The sequence below is a fragment of the Oncorhynchus tshawytscha genome, linkage group LG05, assembly GCF_018296145.1.
Source record: "Oncorhynchus tshawytscha isolate Ot180627B linkage group LG05, Otsh_v2.0, whole genome shotgun sequence".
NCBI lineage: Eukaryota > Metazoa > Chordata > Actinopteri > Salmoniformes > Salmonidae > Oncorhynchus > Oncorhynchus tshawytscha.
In genome coordinates this window covers 64,640,524-64,666,398 of record NC_056433.1, presented here as the reverse complement: position 1 = coordinate 64,666,398, position 25,875 = coordinate 64,640,524, and the positions used below count along the sequence as shown (strand labels likewise).

The 25,875-nt window shown below is 45.8% G+C and overlaps 1 protein-coding gene across 20 annotated transcripts in view; it reads left to right on the top strand.

Annotated features, from left to right (window-relative positions):
* fryl (furry homolog, like) overlaps positions 1–25,875 on the top strand; it is a 108,696-nt gene that overhangs the window by 24,235 nt on the left and 58,586 nt on the right. For 9 of the 20 annotated variants that reach the window (XM_024421854.2, XM_024421845.2, XM_024421853.2 and 6 more), the window contains exon 1: positions 7,532–7,555. The exons of 4 other annotated variants lie outside the window; for them this stretch is intronic. Coding sequence is in view for 3 of the 16 variants with exons in the window: in XM_024421852.2 (XP_024277620.1) it covers positions 7,351–7,555 (205 nt within the window). In the remaining 13 variants the exon portion in view is untranslated. Of the gene's footprint in view, positions 1–7,163; positions 7,556–14,116; positions 14,701–25,025; positions 25,159–25,875 lie in introns of those variants that run through there. 7 more of the 20 variants (XM_042322246.1, XM_042322245.1, XM_042322248.1 and 4 more) reach the window with 6 other exon arrangements.

The following is a 25,875-nucleotide window of genomic DNA, read 5'->3' as shown; positions in this document are numbered from 1 at the left end:
TGGCTGCTTTAGTGGCATTCTCTCTCTGACAGAGAGACAATCTGCCTCCTTTTTTACAAAATAATAAAAAATGAAAGCTGAAATGTCTTGAGTCAATAAGTATTCAACCTCTTTTGTTATGGCAAGCCAGGGTTTCCGTTGGGGAAATGTGGCGCCGTACATTTGACAGGCAACATTTTAATTTACCCGACATTTGAGAAATGTACCGGACCCATATGCATTGGCTGCGTAACCTGATTATCAAGTCATCAAGATGAGTAACGAACAGGAAACTCACTTGCCTATGTCAATTTACTAGTACAAAGTTTAGGCTACTTATTCTATTGGTCAGCTCGTCAAGAAATAAATAGCCTATTTCAAACACAATGGGACAGTTTTGGGATGATGGAGCCCGAATTCATACAACCAATAGGCCTAGGCTACATTAAAAAATAAAAATCGTAAAAAATCAGTGAGTCTGATGCAACACATCAGAACGTTTAGCTTAAAATGTTGAACTATTTCTTAAGAAGAACAGGAAGGCCCACACAGTTTACGCTCCTAATTCACTGCTTTTATTGACAACCTTTTAGATAAGAAATGGAGCTTCATCAGGTCAAACAGACTCAGTTGTCACATCCCCAAATATACATATTTCACCTCACATGACGGTTATGTACATGATGCAAGGTGGGTGTAGAAACCATTTAAATTCACTTTTGTGCATAGTCAGAGGTACATATGGTCATAAAGGGATTTATACATACTTTATACATATTTTATACATTGGTCCAAGTTAAAAACCTAGGCAACAGCAAAAAATTAAGATTACGTTGGAATACCTGCCCATATGACCATTATGTGCAGGATGTGTCTTTCTTCACATTTTAAGCGCAGTAATGCGCACAAGGCAGTAGGAATCTCGGGCCACTTTCTAGAGCTCAGACTGTCTGAGATGAAGATCACCGATGTCATGATTTGATCTGGTATTTTTCAGAGTTCACAGTTATCTTTAAAGCACCACAAGATGCTGCAGCAGAAGCTCATGCTCTGTCTTACAGAGCATTTGAGTGGAATCTCTGCTGTACTCGTGTGATAAATAAGATGCATACACAGTCACAGGAACTATGGGTGCTGCAGCATCCCTGAAAAAATCTAAATAAATCATCTCAAATAAATAATTATTAGTCATACTTTCATTGTTCTAGATTTATTTGTTTTCTTCTACATTTTACTAAGGAGCACATCATTTACTCCTTGTAAAAAAATCAAAAATCAGCATAGAGCCCTGAACCACAATATCTCACAGCCTTTTGGCAGGGTAGGTACTTTGTTCCACATATAAACATCAAGAATCAACTGTTTCAGTTTTTACTTATTGTACCTAAAGACGCAGGTCACAAACGTAAAATGAAATTTAAGCAATATACCCCATTTACTTAAAAGTAATACTTTTTTTGGCTTTAAAAACATTAAAGCATGCTCATTTTTATTTTTAGTGTAATTATGGCAAAAACGGTTTTGTCTGGTTAAAAGTTCTGAGTGGCTGGTTGTTTAAAAAAAATAAAAAATCTACTTGCCACAGTGGCTGTTGGACCAAAAAGTGAATTTCCACATGAAGCAGAAATTGATGATCCCTTTGAGCATGGTGAAGCTATTTATTACAATTTGCATGGTGTATCCCATTCACTACAGATACAGGCAACCTTCATAGTTGTCGGAGAGGAAGCGAACCGCCCAGGGATTTCACCATGAGGCCAATGTTTACTTTAAAACAGAGTTTAATGGCTGTGATAGAAAACAACTGAGGATGGATCAACATTGTAGTTATTCCACAATACTAACCTAAATTACAGTGAAAATAAGTAATCCTGTACAGGATAAAAAATACTCTAAAACATGAGTCCTGTTTTCAAGAAGGCACTAAAGTAAAACTGCAAAGACAACTTTACGTACGCAATACATAATGTTATGTTTTGGGCAAATCCAACACATCACGGAGTACCACTCTTCATATTTTCAAGCATGTTGGTGGCTTCATGTTATAGGTAGTATATGGCTGTCCCCGACAAAAATGGATCTTGGTCGATCCGAGAGTAGACTTCTTTCGACCAATCGATTGGTCAAATTTTTACATATATAGACACACCCTATGTTTTTTTTTTAATAAAATCAACTATATGTAGGCTGAGCTTGTCTGATGCTTTAAGCACTGCAATTAAAAATGAACACACAAATTACTAAAGAGGGAGCCAGAGATCAATTTTTTTTATTTCACCTTTATTTAACCAGGTAGGCCAGTTGAGAACAAGTTCTCATTTACAACTGCGACCTGGCCAAGATAAAGCAAAGCAGTGCGACAACCGGGTTACACAGCCTAACCAGGAAAAGAAACCCTATTTTAATTGGAGTACCAAGTTATCGTACCATATCTGCGTGCCAGCTATGATTTTCATGGAACAGTTTTTAATTTAATTTATAATAGTCTTCATATCTCAATGTAGTTGATCAAAATTCTATCTGAATGAAAATGATATATACAGTGGGGCAAAAATGTATTTAGTCAGCCACCAATTGTGCAAGTTCTCCCACTTAAAAAGATGAGGCCTGTAATTTTCATCATAGGTACACTTCAACTATGACAGAGAAGAAAAAATCCAGAAAATCACATTGTAGGATTTTTGACTGGCTGACTAAATACTTTTTTGCCCCACAAAGTAACTTCTATTGCCAATATGTAAAAATAGGCTACATAAACCAACAAATAAAAACATTGCAGGTAGAAAAGATCCTGATTTTAAAGAATATATAAAAAATATTTAAAAAAATGTAATCCTGTAAATCACATTGGCTATGCATGACCTGTCTGCAAGGAACTTGCATTGTATCAACTATTGACTTGGTCAAGCCCGGTCGTGCTAGTAAACTTGCAACATTCGTATGAAATATTCTTGGCCCTCAGTTTCCCACGCCAATGAGCTCCAGACAGACACACAGCTGTAGACTCTTTTTTTTTTCAGCCCCCTGGTTATGAAAATATTTTACAAATCGGTTACATTAAGAAGCTATTTTCAATCTCAATGGATGTAAAAACAGACTTAGTTTATGCTTCTTGAGGCGGGAAAAAAAATAAAAATGGCCTAGTTACAGTTTTGACTTGTATCTGCTTGGAAATCTATGGTAAGACTTAAAAATGGCTGTCTAGCAATGATTAACAATCAACTTGACCGAGCTTGAAGAATATTAAAAAGAATGTGCAAATATTGTACAATCCAGGTGTGCAAAGCTCTTAGAGATTTACCCATATTTAACTTGCGGTGCTGACAGAGATGGCTGCCTCGCTTTGCGTTCCTAGGAAACTATGCTGGTATTTTGTTATTTTATGTGTTATTTCTTACATTGTTACCCCAGGAAATTGAGGTTTTAATATATAAAGTCAGGAGTAACTATTAGATATAAGAGCAATGTCCAACTCACCAACATTATGACCAGGAATACGACTTTCCCAAAGTGGATCCTGTTTGGCCCACCACCCAGGACAATGGCTCGGATCCCAGCCGGCGACCCAAAACAACCACGCCGCAGAAGGGGCAGACGGAGCGGTCTTCTGGTCAGGCTCCGTAGACGGACGCACCGCTTCCGAGCATACTACTCGCCAATGTCCAGTCTCTTGACAACAAGGTAGACGAAATCTGAGCACGATTTGCCTTCCAGGGAGACATCAGAGACTGTAATGTTCTTTGTTTCACGGAAACATGGCTCACTCGAGACACTCTATCGGAGTCTGTACAGCCACCTGGTTTCTTCACACAACGCACCGACAGAAACAAGCATCTCTGGTAAGAAGGACGGGGGTGTATGCCTTATGATTAACGAGACGTGGTGTGATCATAACAACATACAGGAACTCAAGTCCTTCTGTTCACCTGACTTAGAATTCCTCACAATCAAATGTTGACCGCATTTTCTACCAAGAGTTCTTTTCGATCATAATCACAGTCGTGTATGTTTCCCCCCAAGCAGACACATCGACGTCCCTGAAAGAACTTTAATTTGACTCTGTAAACTGGAAACCACATCCTGAGGCTGCATTTATTGTAGCTGGGGATTATAATAAGGCTAATCTGAAAACAAGGCTAAATTCTATCAGCAAATCGATTGCTCAACCTGGGCTGGCAAAACCCTAGATCATTGATATTCTTATTTCCGCGACGCATTTAAGGTCCTCCCCCATCCCTCCTTTCGGAAAAGCTGACCACGACTCCATTTTGTTGCTTCCAGCCTATAGACAGGACCTAAAACAGGAAGCACCCGCGCTCAGGTCTGTTCAAGGCTGGTTTGCCCAATCGGATTCCACGCTTCAAGATTGTTTCGATCATATGGACTGGGATATGTTCCGCATAGCGTCGAACAACAACATTGATGAATACGCTGATTCGTTGAGCGAGTTTATTAGCAAGTGCATCGGTGATGTTGTACCCACAGTGTCTATTAAAACATTCCCCAACCAGAAACCGTGGATTGATGGCAACATTCAAGCAAAACTGAAAGCGCGAACCACTGCTGTTAACTTTTTATGGCTGCAGGGACAGTATTGAGTAGCTTGGATGAAAAGGTGCCTATTGTAAACGGCCAGGTCCTCAGTCTCAGTTGCTAATATATGCATATTATTATTAGTATTGGATAGAAAACTCTAAAGTTTCCAAAACTGTCAAATATTGTCTGTGAGTATAACAGAACTGATATTGCAGGCGAAACCCTGAGGAAAATCAAAACAGGAAGTGGCTTCTATTTTGAAAACTCCATGTTCCATAGCCTCCCTTTGCTGGATTTAAAGGGATATGAACCAGATTCCTTTTCCTATCGCTTCCTCAAGGTGTCAACAGTCTTCAGACAGGCTTTTATTTTGAAAAATGAGCCAGAACGAAAGCATCGCGTCAAGTGGTCACATGAGTTTTGCTCGCGCAACAGAATTTGGACAGCTATTGTTTTCCCCTCTCCTACTGTGAAAGACATTTGCGGTTGATATATTATCGATGCGTTATGTTCAGAAATCCACAGGCTCGAGCGGTCACGACCGGGGGAGGGAAGAAGGTGTCATTTAAATCCATTCTGAATTCCGGTTGTAACAACAATGTGGAGGAAGGCACTGTATCTGCTTTGGTGATATAGTATTGTCTAGATTAGTACAACAATAATAAAAACAATTATCCCTATAATCCATGACTCCCTTTGGCTGGGCCACCAGTTTTTGGTGGGGATTGAGAGTTAAATTATTCTGTGAACAAATCACTTGGTTGGACTGAAATCAAATGAACACAATTTTACATGACCCCTAGTCACACCAATGCAACATAGATATTGTGAAGTCCAGGTATTTGTGATTTCAGCATGTTTCCACTCACCATGCAGGGGTTGCTCTTCTTAAAGGGAATAGATGGGGCCTTGAGAGGGATACATTCCACAAAAAGGCTTCTTCATCACCTCTGATTAGTGCTCTTTGTGCTGGCAGTGCAGTCTGCAGGCTGGCCTCTAGAGGGCAGGGCTGCTGCAACAGACTGCAAACAAAGTACAGGCCACACCTGCCCTGTCTTTTATTTGTCTGTGTCCATGCCACACTGCTGATTTATGCTTACACGGCCAAATTAGTTATTTAATGTTGAATGTAATTGAAAACCAAAATGGAAGAAATATGCATGGTACAAAGTGTACAAAGGGTTTGTTTAGGTTTTTAGTCTCTTGCCTCTCTCACCATGTGCTGTACACTGGGGTGGCACTGAAACATTTCATCATCTCACTGACATCTCACTGACATCTCACTGACATGTTCACATGCTGCAGCAAAGGGTACGAGCACTTTCTCTAAGAGTGAGATTTCTGTTGGACACACACACACTGTGGCTAAACTGCAGTGTTTTTAAATTGGATATGGTTTGGTGGCATATATTTGTTTGCGTAATATCAGTCCCTGATCCAGTTCTGCTGGTGAAAGTAAGGGGAGTTGCAGGTCATCTTTACTTCCGACTGTGCCAGAACTCTAAACCAAAGGCTCCTCCCACCCAGAGCCTACTGTACACACATACAGCTGTCCTCGGTTAACCTCCACCAGTAGGCTCTGTACCGGTCTACTGCACAGCTCTCAGAACAGAGGAATTCTGATTCTATGATGAAGGTATCTTTGTTCCGTTAAAGTTGTTAGCTGTTCTCATCAGGTTTGTAGAGGGCGCTCAGAGGGAGTGGTTCCGTCATATCGATTCACACTGTTGGCTAAACTAAAGCACTCACCATATGTATGGTGATGATGAATCAGCAGAACATGGCTTTTCTTTGTAAATGCTCTCTAAATGGACTACATAACTCATGTTAAGGCCATTTTGTATTGAGTGCAAATATAGCTTTGTTTTTATGTTGGATGTATGTTCACATGCATATTTAGTAGCCTATACTGCCTACGTTGGTGTGTGTGTTCTCTCAGCTTGAGAGCGGAGGTTCTGTTTTTAGAGGAGGTTGTTCATTCAGGTACGAGCTGAGCAGCCAAGCAAAGCACAGTAATATCACCCTGTCTGGCACATCATTCACTCTACATCTCAGAGATTTACTACATCATACAAAATAACTCAGTGAAGGTGTTGAGGGAGGGAGGGAGGGAGGGAGGGGGTTTGACGGGTAATTGGAGTGCGAGAGTGTGTATCTGGTACCATATGACACAGTTCCCTGGGCGATAAGGTTTATCTTAATACACAGACGGGCCGGAGGTTAGAGTCACCCCTTAAACTTTCACCTTCGTTCACCTTCTCTCTCACTATGCTCATGCTCTTCTAAGAGAGGTAAACCCAGGCAGGGTGGGTCGGTGTCGTCTCGGTTTTAATTTGCTGGGGGCCCAGGCGTGCTTTTTCTCCTATGGAACATGTTCTGGTCCCGCCCCTGAAAGTGCCTGGCACCTGACCTGCCTGGCTTCGCCCACTCCGGATTACATCACTGCTGGGGAAGCGTGCAATGTCTTTACTTTCTCCCTCTGTGGGCAGACAGGTACTGCTTCTGACTGCGAAAGAAGATTCTCCCATTCTGAATATTCACTGTAGGTGGATACGACAGGCTGATATTACTTCTCTGTACTGAGTTTCAATAGGCCAGACAGGTCGTGTCTCTTCACTCTTCTCATGGGTTGTCTGAGGCCTGATTATTGCAATCAATGATATCACGGACTGTACAGCTCTGCGGCAGACAGAGTGGCTGACTGTACCCTGGCTGTCAGTGGAAGACAGCCAGGTAGCTGTTTTGTGTGGGAAAATGGCTCAGGGTGACCGTGACTGACACTGTGAACTTGGACTGGGGGCTTGACTGAGTTGGCTAGCGTTGATACTGACAGACATGGAGTTTCTGAAGAGTCTGGTCCCGGCTGTCATATCAGGAGATGTATGGGCGTTGGAGTCTGGGGGGGCGTTGCCCCGGGAGACCGGTCCCTGTCTGCTGCGGATGAAGCGCCTGCTGGCCATTGGCCAGATGACCGAGGAGGACCAGCCGGGTCTGGTGAATACCTCTACTACCAGACCTATCTGCTCCAACCACATCAAAGGTACTGACCTGACTGACTGACACTGGGCAGGAGGAGCCCACTCTCTTAAAATGACTCACCTATACTTATCTAGACTACAGAGAGATTTCCATTCATGTTTAACGAGTAGCTCTCTAGTGCAAGTACTTGCGGTGGTGTGCTGTTGAGTAGTCAACACTTAACACTCAATCAACTTGTTGAATTATTTGTTAACGTGTCAAATACTAAAGTGAAACGTTGAGCCCATAAAAGGTATGATGCTCTCCACTGGTAGTAACTAGTATTATCTTGGCCTTGTAGCAGGTAAACCTGAACGTCATCCATTACAATAACTTTTTAATGTGATACCAATGAGACATGATCACATGAAATAATCCCAGGAATATAGTGTGGGGGGTGTGTTGTACTGAAGTACGGCTACTTGTCTTGTGTGAGTTAACATTAGTGTGCTTGTAGTTAGGCATCAGGGACATGGAAATGACCAGACATAAGTGTCAAAGGACCCCACCATACATTATCATGATACTCCGGTGCCGGTACAATATGTATTGCGTTTCTCACGATTCTATATGTTTTGCGATTCAACACTGTGATTTATTATTTTTATTTATTTTTTACTGCGATTTGATGTTCCAAACATTGCTCAGCATATGTCCACTATAGAGGGACAAGAGAGAGCCATGAGAAAATGACTTTTGATCAGTCATAGAAATAAAAGTGCTGAAAACCAATTGGCTCCTTATTAAAAAATAAGATGGAGAACAAGCTGTGACTTTTGGTGCAGGTTCAGCTAATTGCCGCAAAAAAATAACATTGAGATTTTGTCAATACGATATATTGTCAAATAATATCCTAATATATATATATATATATATCTCACGTTAACTGTATAAAAAGAAGTCTCCCCCTCTTCACTAGAAACAATCCACATACGCAGCATGCTCACACATACTATGACCACATGGTATTACAGCCTGACAGCTCTGTTTTGAAAGACACTGTGAAAGTTAACAGGAGGGTTGAATATGCTTTCACAACGTTGCTGAGTGGTGTTGTTCATGCTGAAAGGGAACTTGAGTTGCTGGCTGGGAGTGTTTTTGCTTGAAGGTAGTACACGTTAGCAGTGATCTATGGTAGGGGAGTTGATGTTCCACTATGTCTTGGAATAGGCATTTTACTATGTTTTTGTTTCTCAAGGGCCATTAAATAAATGTTCACAAAAATACTTTACTATTGGATTCAAAATGGAGGGCCTGTCTAATCTCAGTTTCTAGTCAAGAGCTCAACAGGCCACTTGTTATGTGTGTGTGCCAGCCTGTTTCCATCGTCAGCAGGGTGATGACTCGTCAGTCTATCAGCATGGCTTTGTCCTCGGTCCTGCCTGTCAGAACAGGCTCGCTCTCTGTTTGCTAGTCCCTGAAACATGGCTGAACCAACTAACCAACCAATGGTCCCTCGGATAGAGTGTTACAACTAGTCCAGACTGACAGCCTGATACACCTTAATACAGTCCCACACTGCATTACCTTCAGACACACCACCTGTTTTCACCCTCGTGTTTAGAGATTGTTTACATGTCTATGAGACGACACACACATCTAATCACTGTAGCAGCAGTAGCAAGACGGGGTGAATGTATGAGTGTCTTCCTCTGACTGAACTCAACACTGTTAATACTGCCATCCCTAATGTAGTAGAATGAGGTGACTATTCAGGTTAGATTTGACAAAGTCACTGAGTTGCACAAACGTGGCCGTGCCAAGAGCACGGTGGAACATCATTCGGTAGCACTTTGCCTGGATGAAGGTTACCCACCTTCCCTTCTCTGGGGCTTTCCTGTGTGGGACGTGGGTGGCCCAGATGAACACCCCTCCCAAATTATGGCTCTGAGAAACCCTCTGAATAAAACATGTCATTCTATTCAACCAGGGCACTGCCTTCGGCAGTATTTGAAAATAACAGTCCTTTGATGTTGAGGAAGGCGTGAGTGATTTGTGGTGTATCTTAAAGAATGAAAGTGACATTGAAATGTTTTTTAAGCTGCAGTTTGGGACAGGTCCTGCCTCCCACCCTTTCCACATGATTCAGTGCCACGCCCTCAGGCTCTCATCTGGTCTGCCATGGCCTGCCCTGCTTGCGTTGGCTTTTTGATTTGGTGCTCTCTCTCGCTCTCTCTTTCTCATTTGTAATTCAAGCACACAATGACATCACCCCAGAGGCGGATGTGAGTGCAGCTGATTTCAGGACACGATTTGATTGAGACGTATTTGGTTAAAGGGCACTGCAGGTTTTCCTCTGAACTTGGGGTGTGTTCGTGAAACACTGGTGTGTGGGGTGGAGATGTATGTCATGTGAATAGTTACATATTGATATGATTATCTGACTTTTTATACACAGTTTGTAGCCTAACTTTGCTATCTGGACATTCCACAGTGACAGAATTATGCTTTGACTGTAATTTCTGTACTTTAATATGTGTGCAGAACAAAAACATTGATTTAGAAGTTTAACAACCATACAACTCTATGCACAATGACGACTTTAAACCATTTACACACGACACAAACACGTTTAGTAGTTTGGTAACAGAATTACGGTAAAATCTTACCTCTTAATAAACCTTTTAAGTATCTGCTCCAAATGAAGGTTGAGAGATCTCTGCAGAAAGTATGGGGTGTCAGCTATGACATGACACCTGCAGTTAGAACAATCTATTTTGTTGAGTGAACTACAGCAGGTGAAGTGAATTTACATCTAACAGAATTAAATCATGGCTCCTTGAGGTGTATTGTACACATGCATAATGATGGATATGAATGTTATTCTCTTAATGATTTGTCCCATGTAGGTACACAAAGGTAGAAGTATGCAATATCCCTTTTTTTGTTGCATATTTGGGTGTAATTCTACACACTGGCTATTATTGTAATGAGCTTCGCCCCCAAGGAACACATTTGGTTGGTTCGGACCAGACCTAAGCTGAAGAGATGATAGACATCTGTTTCACAAGTTTGGACAGTACAGTAGATATGTACATTATACTGTACTCTAGTGTGCTACTGAACTGTACACTTATTTACTTTACTGGGTGGGCAACCACCCTAGATGTATCAGGAGACCTAATGGGTGGGCAACCACCCTAGATGTATCAGGAGACCTAATGGGTGGTCAGGCTTTTATTCCAGTCCCCCTCTAACAAACCACATTTTAGAAATGAGCTGTTCAACCAGTCCTTGATCAACTGTCTCTGTGTTTGCGCAGGGCTCGATCAACTGGCTCTGTGGTTTGAGCAGGGCTTGATCAAAAGCCTGCACACACAGTAGCTCTCCAGACCACATGTGTTATATACAGTTACCTAACAGTTATTTTACTTTGGGGGGGTGAAGTGCCTTGCAGAACGACAGCAGAGGGTACATGGGATCAGAGAGCAGCCTCCCAGTTTCAATACCACATTACCATTACTTTTAAATACGTACATGGAGACGCTGCAATTTGTTGGTCATGGAGAAGCAATGGAAGTCATGAAATTCCATCTGTCAAAATGTGTCTAAACCCTGTAGATGGAAATGCCCATCTACTATCTGTGACTTCAGCATGACCGTACAGTCAACTACCATCAGGTTTGTTGTCTGACACGGATTGCTTCAGCCTGCTTGGATAGAGGGCAGTGCTGCAGGCACAGGCAGTGAAAAACAATTACCTGAGCCAGCAGAGCCTGATGCACAACTCTGCTATGATCCAGTTCTCCCATTAGAGGGCACAAATTGTTCTATGAATCACTTGGAACTCTTAGACTCCCAAATAACTCACCCATCAAATGCTTGACAATGGAAAACATCAAGCATATTGAAGCTAGTGCCTGTGAAAATGGGGCTATGATAAATGAAATTGCCTTAGTGAGGGGCTGTGTGTGTGAAGATGAGGTTTCATTCTTAATTGGCTGGCTGGCAGCAACTCTCTGCTAGTAATTGTAGGGAGGATCTTGCTGTGCTGTGGTGACCTTAGTGTCTCTCCCCTGACTCTGCTCTGTTCATCTGATAGTCAAAGCTGGGTAAGCTGGGTCCAGCCTGGTGGAGGGGAGACAGGATATGTTGAGGTGGTGTGAAGGAGCTGTCTGTCGGTGGTTGAAGTTTGTTCTGAAAGGTTATGGATGGGAGCTTCTAGTGAGCATTATTAGACATGTTATTGAAGACACTCCTCACAACAATATTGCATCGCTAGCTGGCTAACTGCTTAGCTAACAGAGTTCAAGCAAAATCAATGAGAACCTTGCCTCTTTTACCATGATGTATTGGGGATGAATGTTGTTCCTGCTGAACGGTGGTATTAATGGCATTGGTAGGATCCTGGCTCTAGGATGGTAGACCTGGACAGGACCTGGGCCGGGCTGCAGAGAGCTGCCTGATTTTCATCTGATGCATTGTCCTCTGCGGCCCGGGGAGGGGGTCAGGGATTAAATTACAGCTCCTATCGATTTTGGTTTTTTTCCCCCCCACTTTGTGCAGAACGCTATGGACAGGAAATGCATTCTTCATCCTCACTGTGGCCTCATTAGAGACAGTCAGGATGGCCAACTGTCAATCAGCTGCTGTCATGGTATCCCTCTGCCTACTGAACACTGAGCTTGCCTGTCAGGGCATCCCTCTGTCTACTGAACACTGAGCTTGCCTGTCAGGGCATCCCTCTGCCTACTGAACACTGAGCCTGCCTGTCAGGGCATCCCTCTGCCTACTGAACACTGAGCCTGCCTCTACCTGGACCAAGTGTTTTTTTAAATTGAGCCCTGAGCACTAGTACAGATCGGCCTGTATCAGTCCATTGCTATAATGTGATCATAGCTTAGTTACATTGTTGACATTCTTGCTCTGGGCCCAGTGCTCTTTGGTTATGTCCTGTTCTGCGTTGGACAGTTTGTACTGTTTGATCTAACCTGAGGGAGCTGATCCTGTTGTATGTTGTACTGCATTCCTGAAGCAATGAGCAGTGTTTACTCTAAACAGAGATTGTGTGTGTGAGAGAGTCTACATGATCGGGTGTGTTAGGAGTTTGGTGAAGGAACATTGCTTCTGAGAGAGAGACTGTGTTGCAGCAGAGCTTAGTATGTTGTGTTTTGGACCGAGGCCACACTATGGCACAGCCACATGCGGTTAATCATGCTCAGCAATACACAAAAACTATCCTTCCCACTGTAGGCCTATTTGTTTAAATGGCAAAGTCATTCAGTGCACTTTACTGCTCCTTCCATCATAAGGCTCACGAAGGCCTGGTAAGTGTACTGTAGGGCAGGCAGGGTGTGACGAAGCTGGCCTTCGTTTACGATACCGAGCCCTGGTTTGGTTTAGCAGAACTTGTCTTCTGTTGTGAGAGACAGAAGAGCTTCCACCTGAGATAAACAGATATTTTGTTGGTGATCATCTTATCTGTTTTTCTGGAATGTTTTGTGAACAAAAAGAATCCTGTCTATGACCACATCAGTTGATGTCATGTGGTTTGCTTTCAGTCTTCAAGCAGGGTTTAAAAGGAGACACAAACACACACTGGGTGTTTGTCGCCAGTAGTGTGTGTGTGTGTGTGTGTGTGTGTGTGTCTCTCTGATGGCTGTTGCTAGACAAAAACTGATGTAATCCTATGACCTCTATGGGTGTGTCAGTTTGTTGTTGACTCAAACAGATTTAAGTATCCTACTACCCATCATGCAGTGCTCTTTGTGGATGAGAGCTGCAGTGGGTGGCATGTTCTGTGCCCCAGGCCGGTGAAAGGTGACTGGATGGCAGTGTGCCATGATCTGTGCCCCAGGCTGGTGAAAGGTGACTGGGTGGCAGTGTGCCATGATCTGTGCCCCAGGCCGGTAAAAGGTGACTGCCCCAGTATTGAAGCCTCATGTCCAGCAGCATAGCTACTAGTGTTATATGGTATACCGGTGCAATGGTAATGTCACGGCACCAAAACCTCATACTTAATATACAAACATTTTAGAATCCTGTAGTACCTGGGGCTGGGAAGGGCCAGGGACCTCACCATATTATCACCATGCTTAGGTGCCGATATGCTATTGGGATACTACTCGCTGTCTTGACATCTTTCTATCTTATCGTTGGTTAATTAAATGTTGCTATCATGACAACACTAACTACTCTGTGTGTTCAAAATGCATTTTTATAGATGGAACTCTTTCTTTTTTGTGTGAAAAGTAATTTCCTGTTTTGTTGGAAAGCTGCTGAATGTAGTTTGAAGAGAAGTGTTTATTTTTGGTTTTATGCTGCTCTGGTGTATCATTCTTCCAGTTCCTCCCTCTCTTCTTCACTCTAGTTCTTCCTCTCCCTCATACTGCAGTCGGGGATGACGCATCAGTATTGCTGTGGAGAGAACAGGAAGTGTAGTTTCGATAGGCCAGCGGAGAGGGAGTGCGAACGCAGCTCTAATGACATGTTAGCCGCGCTGGACCATATCCAGGGAACACTCGCAGCATTTTGATGACATCACCTCCACCCCAGCCCCCCTCACCCAGCTATTGAAGAGAGGGCGTCAGCAAGCATCGGTCAGCGAACAGGAGCTAGTTACAGAAGGGAGGGGTTGTCCGCGAGCCAATGGGGAGAGGGCGACGGTGGGAGACGAGCCGACAGTGCTAGCAGTAGCAGGCTGGGAGAAGAGAAGAGGGAATATCACTGCTCTGCCGAAGAGAGTCCGCGTGCCGCTCCGCTGCCGTTCCTCCCTCACACTGAGAGGAAAGTTTTCCTGCACTGTACTCACCTCTGTGTTGTCTGCTGGGAGCAGGATGAGGGACTCAGTAGATTGGTTCGCCAGCGGGCGTTTGGATGGAATGCAGCTCTAGAGAGCCGTGAGGCTCCTTATCTGTGTGTCTGGGTGGTTTTACTCTGCACTGAAACATCTAACAGCCTGACACTTTCCCAAGGGCCTCTCTGCACACAGCGGCTGACCGGGGTGTTTTCTATAGTCCACCATGACTCCTATATCCAGCTCCTCTGGAGAGGAGACCTGGGCTTCTGGCTGAGGAGGAGAGGTGTGTGTTTTGGGAGAGAGGTGTGTGTTTTTGGGGTACCCTTTTTAACATCCCACAATCCTCAGTGGCATCATGCTGAGCCTGCAGGATTCACTGTTCTTTGAGATCAGCATCAAGTCTCTACTCAAGTCGTGGAGCGGCAGCTGTGAGTACCCTTGTGAAAGAGTCCCCACACCAGCACGTGATGTTTACATGCCACACCTGGGCAACAGCACGCTTATCTACCTCACTCTCCTGGATTTACACACCACAAGCATAAATACGTTAATGATAACCATATAAGACTGCTTGTTCTCTTGGATGGCCACCCAATGGTTTAATCAGAGCAGAAAGGGGGAAGTGGGGAAGGGTCTAGGTATAGTGGTAGACAGATTAGTTAGTCCAGGTGTGCCCATCTGGTCTAGTTTGATCTATGTGCAGGTAGGAGTGGAGTGAGCTGTCTTTCTCTCCTCTTTACTGGCTGTCTCTTTCTCTCCTCTTTACTGGCTGTCTCTTTCTCTCCTCTCTCCTCTTTACTGGCTCTCTTTCTCTCCTCTCTCCTCTTTACTGGCTCTCTTTCTCTCCTCTTTACTGGCTCTCTTTCTCTCCTCTTTACTGGCGCTCTCTTTCTCTTTACCGGCTGTCTCTTTCTCCTCTCTCCTCTTTACCGGCTGTCTCTTTCTCCTCTCTCCTCTTTACCGGCTGTCTCTTTCTCCTCTCCTCTTTACCGGCTGTCTTTACCGGCTGTCTCTTTCTCCTCTCTCCTCTTTACCGGCTGTCTCTTTCTCCTCTCTCCTCTTTACCGGCTGTCTCTTTCTCCCCTCTCCTCTTTACCGGCTGTCTCTTTCTCCCCTCTCCTCTTTACCGGCCTCTTTCTCTTTCTTCCCTGTCTCTTTCTTCCCTCTCCTCTTTACCGGCGCTCTCTTTCTCCCTCTCCTCTTTACCGGCGCTCTCTTTCTCTTTACCCTCCTCCCCTTTTTACCGGCGCTCTCTTTCTCCCCTCCTCTTTACCGGCGCTCTCTTCTCTCCCTCCTCTTTCTTTCTTCCCTCTCTTCTTTACCGGCGCTCTCTTTCTCCCTCTCTTTCTTCCCTCTCTCTTTACCGGCCTCTTTCTCCCCTTCCTCTTTACCGCCCTCTCTTTCTCCCCTCTCCTCTTTACCGGCGCTCTCTTTCTTCCCTCTCCTCTTTACCGCCTTTCTTCTCCTCTTTACTCTCCTCTTTACCGGCCCTCTCTTTCTTCCCTCTCCTCTTTACCGCGCTCTCTTTCTCCCCTCTCCTCTTTACCGGCGCTCTCTTTCTCCCTCTCCTCTTTACCGGCGCTCTCTTTCGCCCCCTCTCCTCTTTTTACCGGCGCTCTTTCTTTTTCGCCCCCTCTCCTCTTTACCGGCGCTCTCTTTCTCCCCCTCTCCTCTTTACCGGCGCTCTCCCCTCTTTCGCCCCTCTCCTCTTTACCGGCGCTCTCTTTCGCCCCCTCTCTTTACCTTTTTCTCCCCTCTCCTCTTTACCGGCGCTCTCTTTCGCCCCCTTCGCCCCCTCTCCTCTTTACCGCGCTCTCTTTCGCCCCCTCTCCTTTTACGCCCTTTTCTCTCCTCTTTACCGGCGCTCTTTCTCTTTTTTACGCCCCTTTCTCTCCTCTTTACCGGCGCTCTCTTTCGCCCCTCTCCTCTTTACCGCGCTCTCTTTCTCCCCCTTCCTCTTTACCGCGCTCCGCCCCCTCTCCTCTTTACCGGCGCTCTCTTTCGCCCCCTCTCCTCTTTACCGGCACTCTCTTTCGCCCCTCTCCTCTTTACCGGCGCTCTCTTTCGCCCCTAATCCTCTTTACCGGCTGTGTCTTTCGCCCCTCTCCTCTGTCTTTTTCTCTCTCAAATTCAATTTCATGCTTTATTGGCATGAAAAACATTGTCAATATTGCCAAAGCAACAATGTATAAACCATAACAAATAATAATTAAAAAAAGAATAACAATAAAATGGTAACAGTCAATTGTAGAATGTAATGTAATAAATATGAAAATATAACTATGAAAATGAAATTATAACTAAATAACAGTCATCTTCACCATTACATCAGTACTACAACTACTATCATCATTACCACTACTATCACCACCACTAAACTGCTATCATTACCACCCATACCACTACTACTACCACCACCATCACTAAACTGCTATCATTACCATTACCACCCATACTACTACCACCATCACTAAACTGCTATCATTACCATTACCACCCATACCACTACCACCACCATCACTAAACTGCTACTATTACCACTCATACCACTACTACTACCACCATCACTAAACTGCTATCATTACCATTACCACCCATACCACTACTACTACCACCATCACTAAACTGCTATCATTACCATTACCACCCATACCACCATCACTAAACTGCTATCATTACCATTACCACCCATACCACTACCACCATCACTAAACTGCTATCATTACCACCCATACTACTACCACCATCACTAAACTGCTATCATTACCACCCATACTACTACCACCATCACTAAACTGCTATCATTACCACCCATACTACTACCACCATCACTAAACTGCTATCATTACCTTTACCACCCATACTACTACCACCATCACTAAACTGCTACCATTACCACCCATACCACTACTACTACCACCATCACTAAACTGCTACCATTACCACCCATACCACTACTACTACCACCACCATCACTAAACTGCTACCATTACCACTACTACTACCACCATCACTAAACTGCTATCATTACCATTACCACCCATACCACCATCACTAAACTGCTATCATTACCATTACCACCCATACCACTACCACCATCACTAAACTGCTATCATTACCACCCATACTACTACCACCATCACTAAACTGCTTATCATTACCACCCATACTACTACCACCATCACTAAACTGCTACCATTACCACCCATACTACTACCACCATCACTAAACTGCTACCATTACCAAACTGCTAAACTCATTACCATTACCACCCATACCACTACCACCACCATCACTAAACTGCTATCATTACCATTACCACCCATACCACTACTACCACCACCATCACTAAACTGCTATCATTACCACTACTACTACCACCACCATTACTAAACTGCTACCATTACCACCCATTCCACTACTATTTGGAATCATAAACAACAATAATAATAGTAATAACAAGTATGTTACTGCTTACTATACAGATGTTATTATTCAGTGTCCCTCAGGCTATGGCAGACAAATACATATTTGGCTGCAAGAGGAGCCATTGCTCCTTCGCCCATGAGTATTTTTAGTTTTTCCTCTGGGTTTAATAAGTTCAAATTTGGAATAAATGTATTTCTGTGAATAATGAATCTCTTGGTGAGGAATATTTCTCAAAGTAAAGGAGAGAGTGCATCTGTGTAAGGGTTTTCTTCTGGTGAAAGAGAGGCGGACCAAAACGCAGCGTGGTGGTTATTCATGTTTTTAATAAAGACGACTATACATGAACAGACTAAACAAAACAAGAAAAGTGAAAACCTAAACAGTCCTATCTGGTGCAAACACAGAGACAGGAACAATCACCCACAAACCCAACACAAAACAGGCTATCATAAATATGGTTCCCAATCAGAGACAATGACTAACACCTGCCTCTGATTGAGAACCATATCAGGCCAAACATAGAATGCCCACCCAGCTCACGTCCTGACCAACACTAAAACAAGGAAAACACATACGAAAGATGGACAGAACCCCCAAGGTGCGGACTCCGAACGCACAACCTAAACCTATGGGGGAGGTAGCTCGGAATAATGAATCTCTTGAGGGGAATATTTCTCAAAGTAAAGGACCGAGGGGTAAGGGTTTTCTTCGGGACCGAGGGGGAAAAACGCTCGGGTTGTTATTCGAGGGGAAAGCTATACATGAACAGGGGAAGCAAAACGAAAAGGACCGAGGGGACAGTCTATCTGGACACAGAGGGAACAATCACCGAGGGGAAGCTCAACACAAAACAGGCTGGGACCGAGGGGAAGCTTCCCAATCAGGACAAGGGGAAGCCTCTGACCGAGGGGAAGCTATCAGGGACCGAGGGGAATGCCCGGGACCGAGGGGAAGCTCCTGACCGAGGGGAAGCTAAACCAAGGGGAAAACACATACGAACCGAGGGACAGAAGCCCCCAAGGTGGGACCGAGGGGAAGCTCGGGACCGAGGGGAAGCTCGGGCAGGTTGATGGATCTACCAGATCCTGGCTGACTGGCAGATCCTGGCTGACTGGCAGATCCTGGCTGACTGGCAGATCCTGGCTGACTGGCACTTCTGGCGGATCCTGGCTGACTGGTGGATCCTGGCAGACTGGCGGATCCTGGCTGAATGGCGGATCTAACTGATCCTGGCCGACTGGCAGATCCTGGCCGACTGGCGGATCCTGGCGGATCCTGGCCGACTGGCAGTTCTGGTGGATCCTGGCAGACTGGCGGATCCTGGCGGATCCTGGCCGACTGGCAGTTCTGGTGGATCCTGGCAGACTGGCGGATCCAGGCTGACTGGCAGTTCTGGCGGATCCTGGCACACTGGCGGATCCTGGCTGACTGGCGGATCCTGGCTGAATGGCGGATCTAACTGATCCTGGCCGACTGGCAGAGCCCTGGCCGACTGGCAGAGCCTGGCGACTGGCAGATCCTGGCCGACTGGCAGTTCTGGTGGATCCTGGCTGACTGGCAGTTAGGGCGGATCCTGGCGGATCCTGGCACACTGGCGGATCCTGGCTGACTGGTAGATCCTGGCAGACTGGCGGATCCTGGCTGAATGGCGGATCTAACTGATCCTGGCTGACTGGCTGATCCTGGCTGACTGGCGGATCCTGGCTGACTGGCGGATCCTGGCTGACTGGCGGATCCCTGGCTGACTGGCGGATCCTGGCTGACTGGCGGATCCTGGCTGACTGGCGGATCCTGGCTGACTGGCGGCGCTGGGCAGACTGGCGGCACTGGCGGTACTGGGCAGACTGGCGGCGCTGGGCAGACTGGTAGCTCAGACTGCGCTGGGCAGACTGGCGGCGCTGGGCAGACGGGTAGCTCAGACGGCGCTGGGCAGACGGGTAGCTCAGACGGCGCTGGGCAGGCTGGCGGCGCTGGGCAGGCTGGCGGCGCTGGGCAGGCTGGCGGCACGGGCGGCGCTGGGCAGACTGGCGGCACTGGTGGCGCTGGGCAGACTGGCGGCGCTGGGCAGACTGGCGGCACTGGCGGCGCTGGGCAGATGGGTAGCTCTGGCGGTGCTGGGCAGACGGGTAGCTCAGGCGCTGGGCAGGCTGGCGGCACTGGGCGGCGCTGGGCAGACTGGTGGCACTGGTGGCGCTGGGCAGACTGGCGGCGCTGGGCAGACTGGCGGCACTGGCGGTGCTGGGCAGATGGGTAGCTCTGGCGGTGCTGGGCAGACGGGTAGCTCAGACGGCGCTGGGCAGGCTGGCGGCACTGGACAGACTGGCGGCACTGGGCAGACTGGTGGCACTGGCGGTGCTGGGCAGACGGGTAGCTCAGACGGCGCTGGGCAGACGGGTAGCTCAGACGGCGCTGGGCAGGCTGGCGGCGCTGGGCAGGCTGGCGGCGCTGGTGGCGCGCTGGGCAGGCTGGCGTGGTGGCGCTGGGCAGACTGGCGGCGCTGGGCAGACTGGTGGCACTGGCGGTGCTGGGCAGACGGGTGGCACTGACGGTGCTGGGCAGACTGGCGGCACTGGCGGTGCTGGGCAGACGGGTAGCTCAGGCGGTGCTGGGCAGACGGGTAGCTCAGGCGGTGCTGGGCAGACGGGTAGCTCAGACGGCGCTGGGCAGGCTGGCGGCGCTGGACAGGCTGGCGGCGCTGGGCAGACTGGCGGCGCTGGGCAGACTGGAGAAAAGTCTCTGGCAGCGCTGGACTGAGGAGCACTGGTGCCTCTGGAATGAGGGGCTCTGGCGCCTCTGGCATGAGGGGCGGTAGCTCTGACAGTGCCGGACAGGCGGGAGACTCTGGCTGCGCTGGAGTGGAGGAAGGCTCCGGCAGCGCTGGACAGGCGGGACGCACTGTAGGCCTGATGCGTGGTGCTGGCACTGGTATGCCGTGCATACTATGCCAAACCAACAGCTTTCTTTCTACTCTGTCCAATACATCCTCCACACTCTCAGACTCAGCACTCTGCTTCGCCGACAGCTCCAATCCATGGCTCCGCCCAGGGTCCTTTTCCGTCAAGGATCTCCTCCCAAGTCCATTTATCCAAATAGTGCAGCCTCTCCCACTGCTGCTGCTGCCTCTGTTGCTTCTCCTGCTGCTGCCTTTGCTGCTGCTGCTGTTGCTCCTGCTGCACCTGTCGCTTCTCCTGCTGCTGTTGTTGCTGCCTCTGTTTACCACGCCGCTTGGTCCTTGGTTGGTGGGTGATTCTGTAAGGGTTTTCTTCTGGTGAAAGAGAGGCGGACCAAAACGCAGCGTGGTGGTTATTCATGTTTTTAATAAAGACGACTATACATGAACAGACTAAACAAAACAAGAAAAGTGAAAACCTAAACAGTCCTATCTGGTGCAAACACAGAGACAGGAACAATCACCCACAAAACCCAACACAAAACAGGCTACCTAAATATGGTTCCCAATCAGAGACAATGACTAACACCTGCCTCTGATTGAGAACCATATCAGGCCAAACATAGAAATAGACAAACCAGACACACAACATAGAATGCCCACCCAGCTCACGTCCTGACCAACACTAAAACAAGGAAAACGCATACGAACGATGGACAGAACGTGACAATCTGTCTTTCCCTCCCCTGTCGTGCAGTGACCACATACACGCTCCTCTTTTGGTAGCCATGTCTTATGTCTGCCAGTTTCTATTGCCAATCGGTGGTCACTCAGCCTGTACTTGGTAAGGATCGGCCTCTGCTTCGTATCTCTGACAGAGTAGAGATAATCAGCCAATTCATATTCTCTGTTTAGGGTCAGATAGCAATTTAGTAGGCTTTGGGATTTTGTTTTGTTTTTCCAATGTTGTATATATGAGTCCTTTGATTGGTTCATGATTTTGTTTATTTGAATTCTTTCTTTTGAAGCAGTGCTGGTGTCGGCTTGGTTGGTTAGATCCAACACCAGCTGACTGAGAGGGCTCGTTTCTGGACTCAGCTCTTGGGTTTGAAGTGCTTTAAATTCCAGACTTGAATTTGGACTTGAATTCAGATGTAGCCAAAATTTTTATTCTCTTTTCTGTATTTTCATTATTACTGGAAAACGGCCCAATTCTGCCCTATATGCATTAGTTAGTGTATTTCTGCTAATCCATTGATATAAATGTTGAAAAGATTTGGACTCAAACTGCAGCCTTGTCTCACACCTTGACATTGTGAAAAGAATTCTGTTCTTTGGTTTTTGATTTTTATTGCACACTTGTTTTCTAGGTAAAGCTCCGCCTTATGTTAGTTCACTGGTCACGATGGCAACACCCACCCGTAGCATGCGCTCCAGCATGTGTATCTCACTGATCATCCCTAAAGCCAACACCTCATTTGGCCGCCTTTCCTTCCAGTTCTCTGCTGCCTGTGACTGGAACGAATTGCAAAAATCGCTGAAGCTGGAGACTTTTATCTCCCTCACCAACTTCAAACATCTGCTATCTGAGCAGCTAACCGATCGCTGCAGCTGTACATAGTCCATCGGTAAATAGCCCACCCAATTTACCTACCTCATCCCCATACTGTTTATATTTATTTACTTTTCTGCTCTTTTGCACACCAGTATCTATCTGCACATGACCATCTGATCATTTATCACGCCGGTGTTAATCTGCAAAATTGTAATTATTCGCCTACCTCCTCATGCCTTTTGCACACAATGTATATACTCTTTATTTATTTATTTAAAAAAAAAATCTTTCTACTGTGTTATTGACTTGTTTATTGTATACACCATGTGTAACTTTGTTGTTGTCTGTTCACACTGCTATGCTTTATCTTGGCCAGGTCGCAGTTGTAAATGAGAACTTGTTCTCAACTAGCCTACCTGGTTAAATAAAGGTGAAAAAACAATGTTACTTGCTCACAAGTACGGCCCCTCCCCCGCCTGCTGGAGCAGCACCTCTTTCTCTGCTTTATCAGTTCCTGTTATTAAAGTAGCTCAAATGCCTTTTCTGCTGCTTTCCTCACTCGTATAGTACCGGGTCTGGAGCTGACCAGGTCTATATGGAACAGTGTTGGTTGTCATTGGCTCTGTTCAGATGAGTTCTCTATATTTGAATAAATAATTTATGCGTATCGGATCCGGGTGGGAAAGCCTCAGGTCCACTTTGGGAATGGGTCCAACTTTTTGGATCCGTTGAGACATTTAACCTCTTGTGTGCACTTCCGGTAGTACTGTATACCCCTGTATGGTACAGAGACGGTATGAAAATCTGGATACCGCCAAACCCTACTCTGGCTCTCGCTCTGTCTGTATCTTGGTAGCTCTCTGTCGGTATCTTGGTAGCTCTCTGTCGGTATCTTGGTAGCTCTCTGTCGGTATCTTGGTAGCTCTCTGTCGGTATCTTGGTAGCTCTCTGTCGGTATCTTGGTAGCTCTCTGTCGGTATCTTGGTAGCTCTCTGTCGGTATCTTGGTAGCTCTCTGTCGGTATCTTGGTAGCTCTCTGTCGGTATCTCTGGTTTCCACTCCGGTTATGGATGTGTCACAGCAACCTAAAAGGTCCTCAATGATATCGCCATTGCCCTTGATTCTAAGCAATATTGTGCTGATATTTTATTTACTTGGCCAAAGCTTTTGATACGGTAGACCATTCCTTTCTCGTGGGATGTATCGGTGTCTCTGAGGGGTCTTTGGGCTGGTTTACTAACTACCTCTCTGAGTGCAGTGTATAAAGTCAGAAAATCTGCTGTCTCAGCCACTATCTGTCACCAAGGGAGTACCCCAAGGCTCAATCCTAGGCTCCATGCTTATCTCAATTTTCTTCAACAACATAGCTCAGGCAGTAGGAAGCTCTCTCATCCATTTATATGCAAATGATAGTCTTATACTCAGCTGGCCCCTCCCTGGATTTTGTGTTAGATGCGCTACAACAAAGCTTTCTTAGTGTCCAACAAGCTTTCTCTACCCTTAACCTTGTTCTGAAAACTTGTTTTGTTCCTAAACAAATGTCATGTGGTTTGGTAAGAGGAATGCCCCTCTCCCCACTGGTGTGATTACTATTTTATTACTAATAAAATATATTGGTCGCTCTCTGTCATCCCATGGGATGGCTAATGTTTCTTCATTGATCGGTCTTCTCATTAACTCCCATTTATTAAGCACCGATCACATCAGTGTGCCTGTACTCCATCCTATTGACCTTACTCATCATCCAGACTACTGGAAGGTTACAGTGAGAGCCATTACTGAAGCGGTGTGTTTGCCTCAATACATCTGTTATTTTGATTATCAAGAAATAAACACATTGGAAATAGTCAGTTTTCTGGAACAGAAAATGACTAAACCTATTCTGCCTTAGTCTCATATTTATCTTAATACTTCATCAGGATCTGTGGTCCAGTGAATTTATAATTTTAGTAACCGATTTCTGATCGATTAATTTATGTTGTGTGTTATGTTCAAGCAAAGTTAGTGGTGCTTTATTTTCGTTTGCCACACTGCTACTAGCACCCTAATTGTAAACTAAACAGGGCACCTCTAACGGTCGGTAATTCAGTCTGCCTCAGTAGCTAGCTGCTGACTCCTTGTAAAATGATCAGTAGAAAAGCAAGCTGACCGTTGGGTAAACAGTTTTTTCCCCTTTGCCTCTCTTTCTCTAATGAATGCCCTCTCCCCTCTGTTCCCCCTCTCTGTGTTGGCTGCCAACTCTTCGTCATTGGACCTCAGTAAGAACAATGAGGAGTAAGGCCTAGTTTCAGCAACTGTCACTATGCTACTCTGCCAAAACTTTTATCTCCTGCGCTCTTTTCCTTTTTCTTTCTTTCTTTTTCCGCTATATTTGACGTTCCAGACTGTTCCAGCCCCCTGTGTACTCTGTCCTCCTCAGCTCCTCTACAGTCACAAGTGTTCAGCCAAAACACTCATTATAAGAAGCTGGCTCTGTGATCACCCTGCTAGGCACTGGCCTCAGTACAGATAACCCTGCCATCAGTCTACTTGTTACACCTGCCAGGATTATTCACGTCCCTTTTAAACACTGAATGCTTTTTAGTAATGTTACTTTGCTTGTGTGATAAGAGTGATTTACTGCAGTGTTGTATCTATTTGGAACTGAATGAGGGCAGTAGGCACAGATTGGAATCTGCACATGTTCAGACACATTGTTAGAAAAGTACTGTGAGTGTAAACATTTAGCTCTCATGCAGTCAAACACATTCCATTGTTCCTGGTTGTCCTGAGAGCGGAAGTGAGAGGCCTTAGGGAGGGCTCTATTTTTACTGTGACGAGGTGGAGTCACAGACTCTAATAGTTGTGTAATCCCACTGGGTGCTCTGTTTTAATTGCAGGCATGAGCTCTTCTCTCTGTCGCAGCGGGAGTTCTGGACCTTTGGCACGCTCGGCATTGGAGTACATGTGGTCTGGTTCATCTCCACTCACAGAACCGTAGTTACTAGAATCTCGCTGGAGGGCTTTCAGTAGGTACCTACAGAATCTTTAGCCCATTAATTTATCTGCTATTGAGACAGAAAATATTTTTGTGGCTTGATAATTTAACAAATGAATGAAAGCATAGATTTTGTGTGTTGCTAGAAGGTAGAGATCGATCTCGGTAAAAGGTTAGTGCCTGTGCAGGTGCATCACATTTATTAATCTTGCAGATACATACCACGGAGTCGTTTCTCTTTAGAACGTCCTCCTCTTAGCAAGATAACAAGGCAATCTGGGCAGGGAGTAGTTGTTTACTTGCCATCACAAGGTCATGTTTGCATTCAAATTTGAATGGGGTGTTGAGGGATTCAGTACAGTATTAAGTAGGTATAGTGACAGGCCAGGCAGTAAGTGGAAGCAGCTCTGGTGTTTGCAATGGGGTTAGTTGGGGAAATTCCTTAAATCAAATAATATCCTACATTTTGGGGGATGGTCGGGATTGTTTTTAACTTTGTTTATCCTGTGCGTCTCGGGAGATACGGTGCGCTCTGCAGCAGGGCAAGCGATGGGCAGGGGCTGGTGTGTGCAAAAGGGGAGAGAGAGGGAAAAAGTAGGCACTGACTCGCGCTAGTAAGACAAAGTTGTAAATGCCATAGGTTATCTATCATCCCACCTGGCAGTGCCTGTCTTGACTGCATCAAATCGATGTAATGAAGCTAGCCAGATGTTAGCTTGTCAGCTAGCCAGATGTTAGCTTGTCAGCTAGCC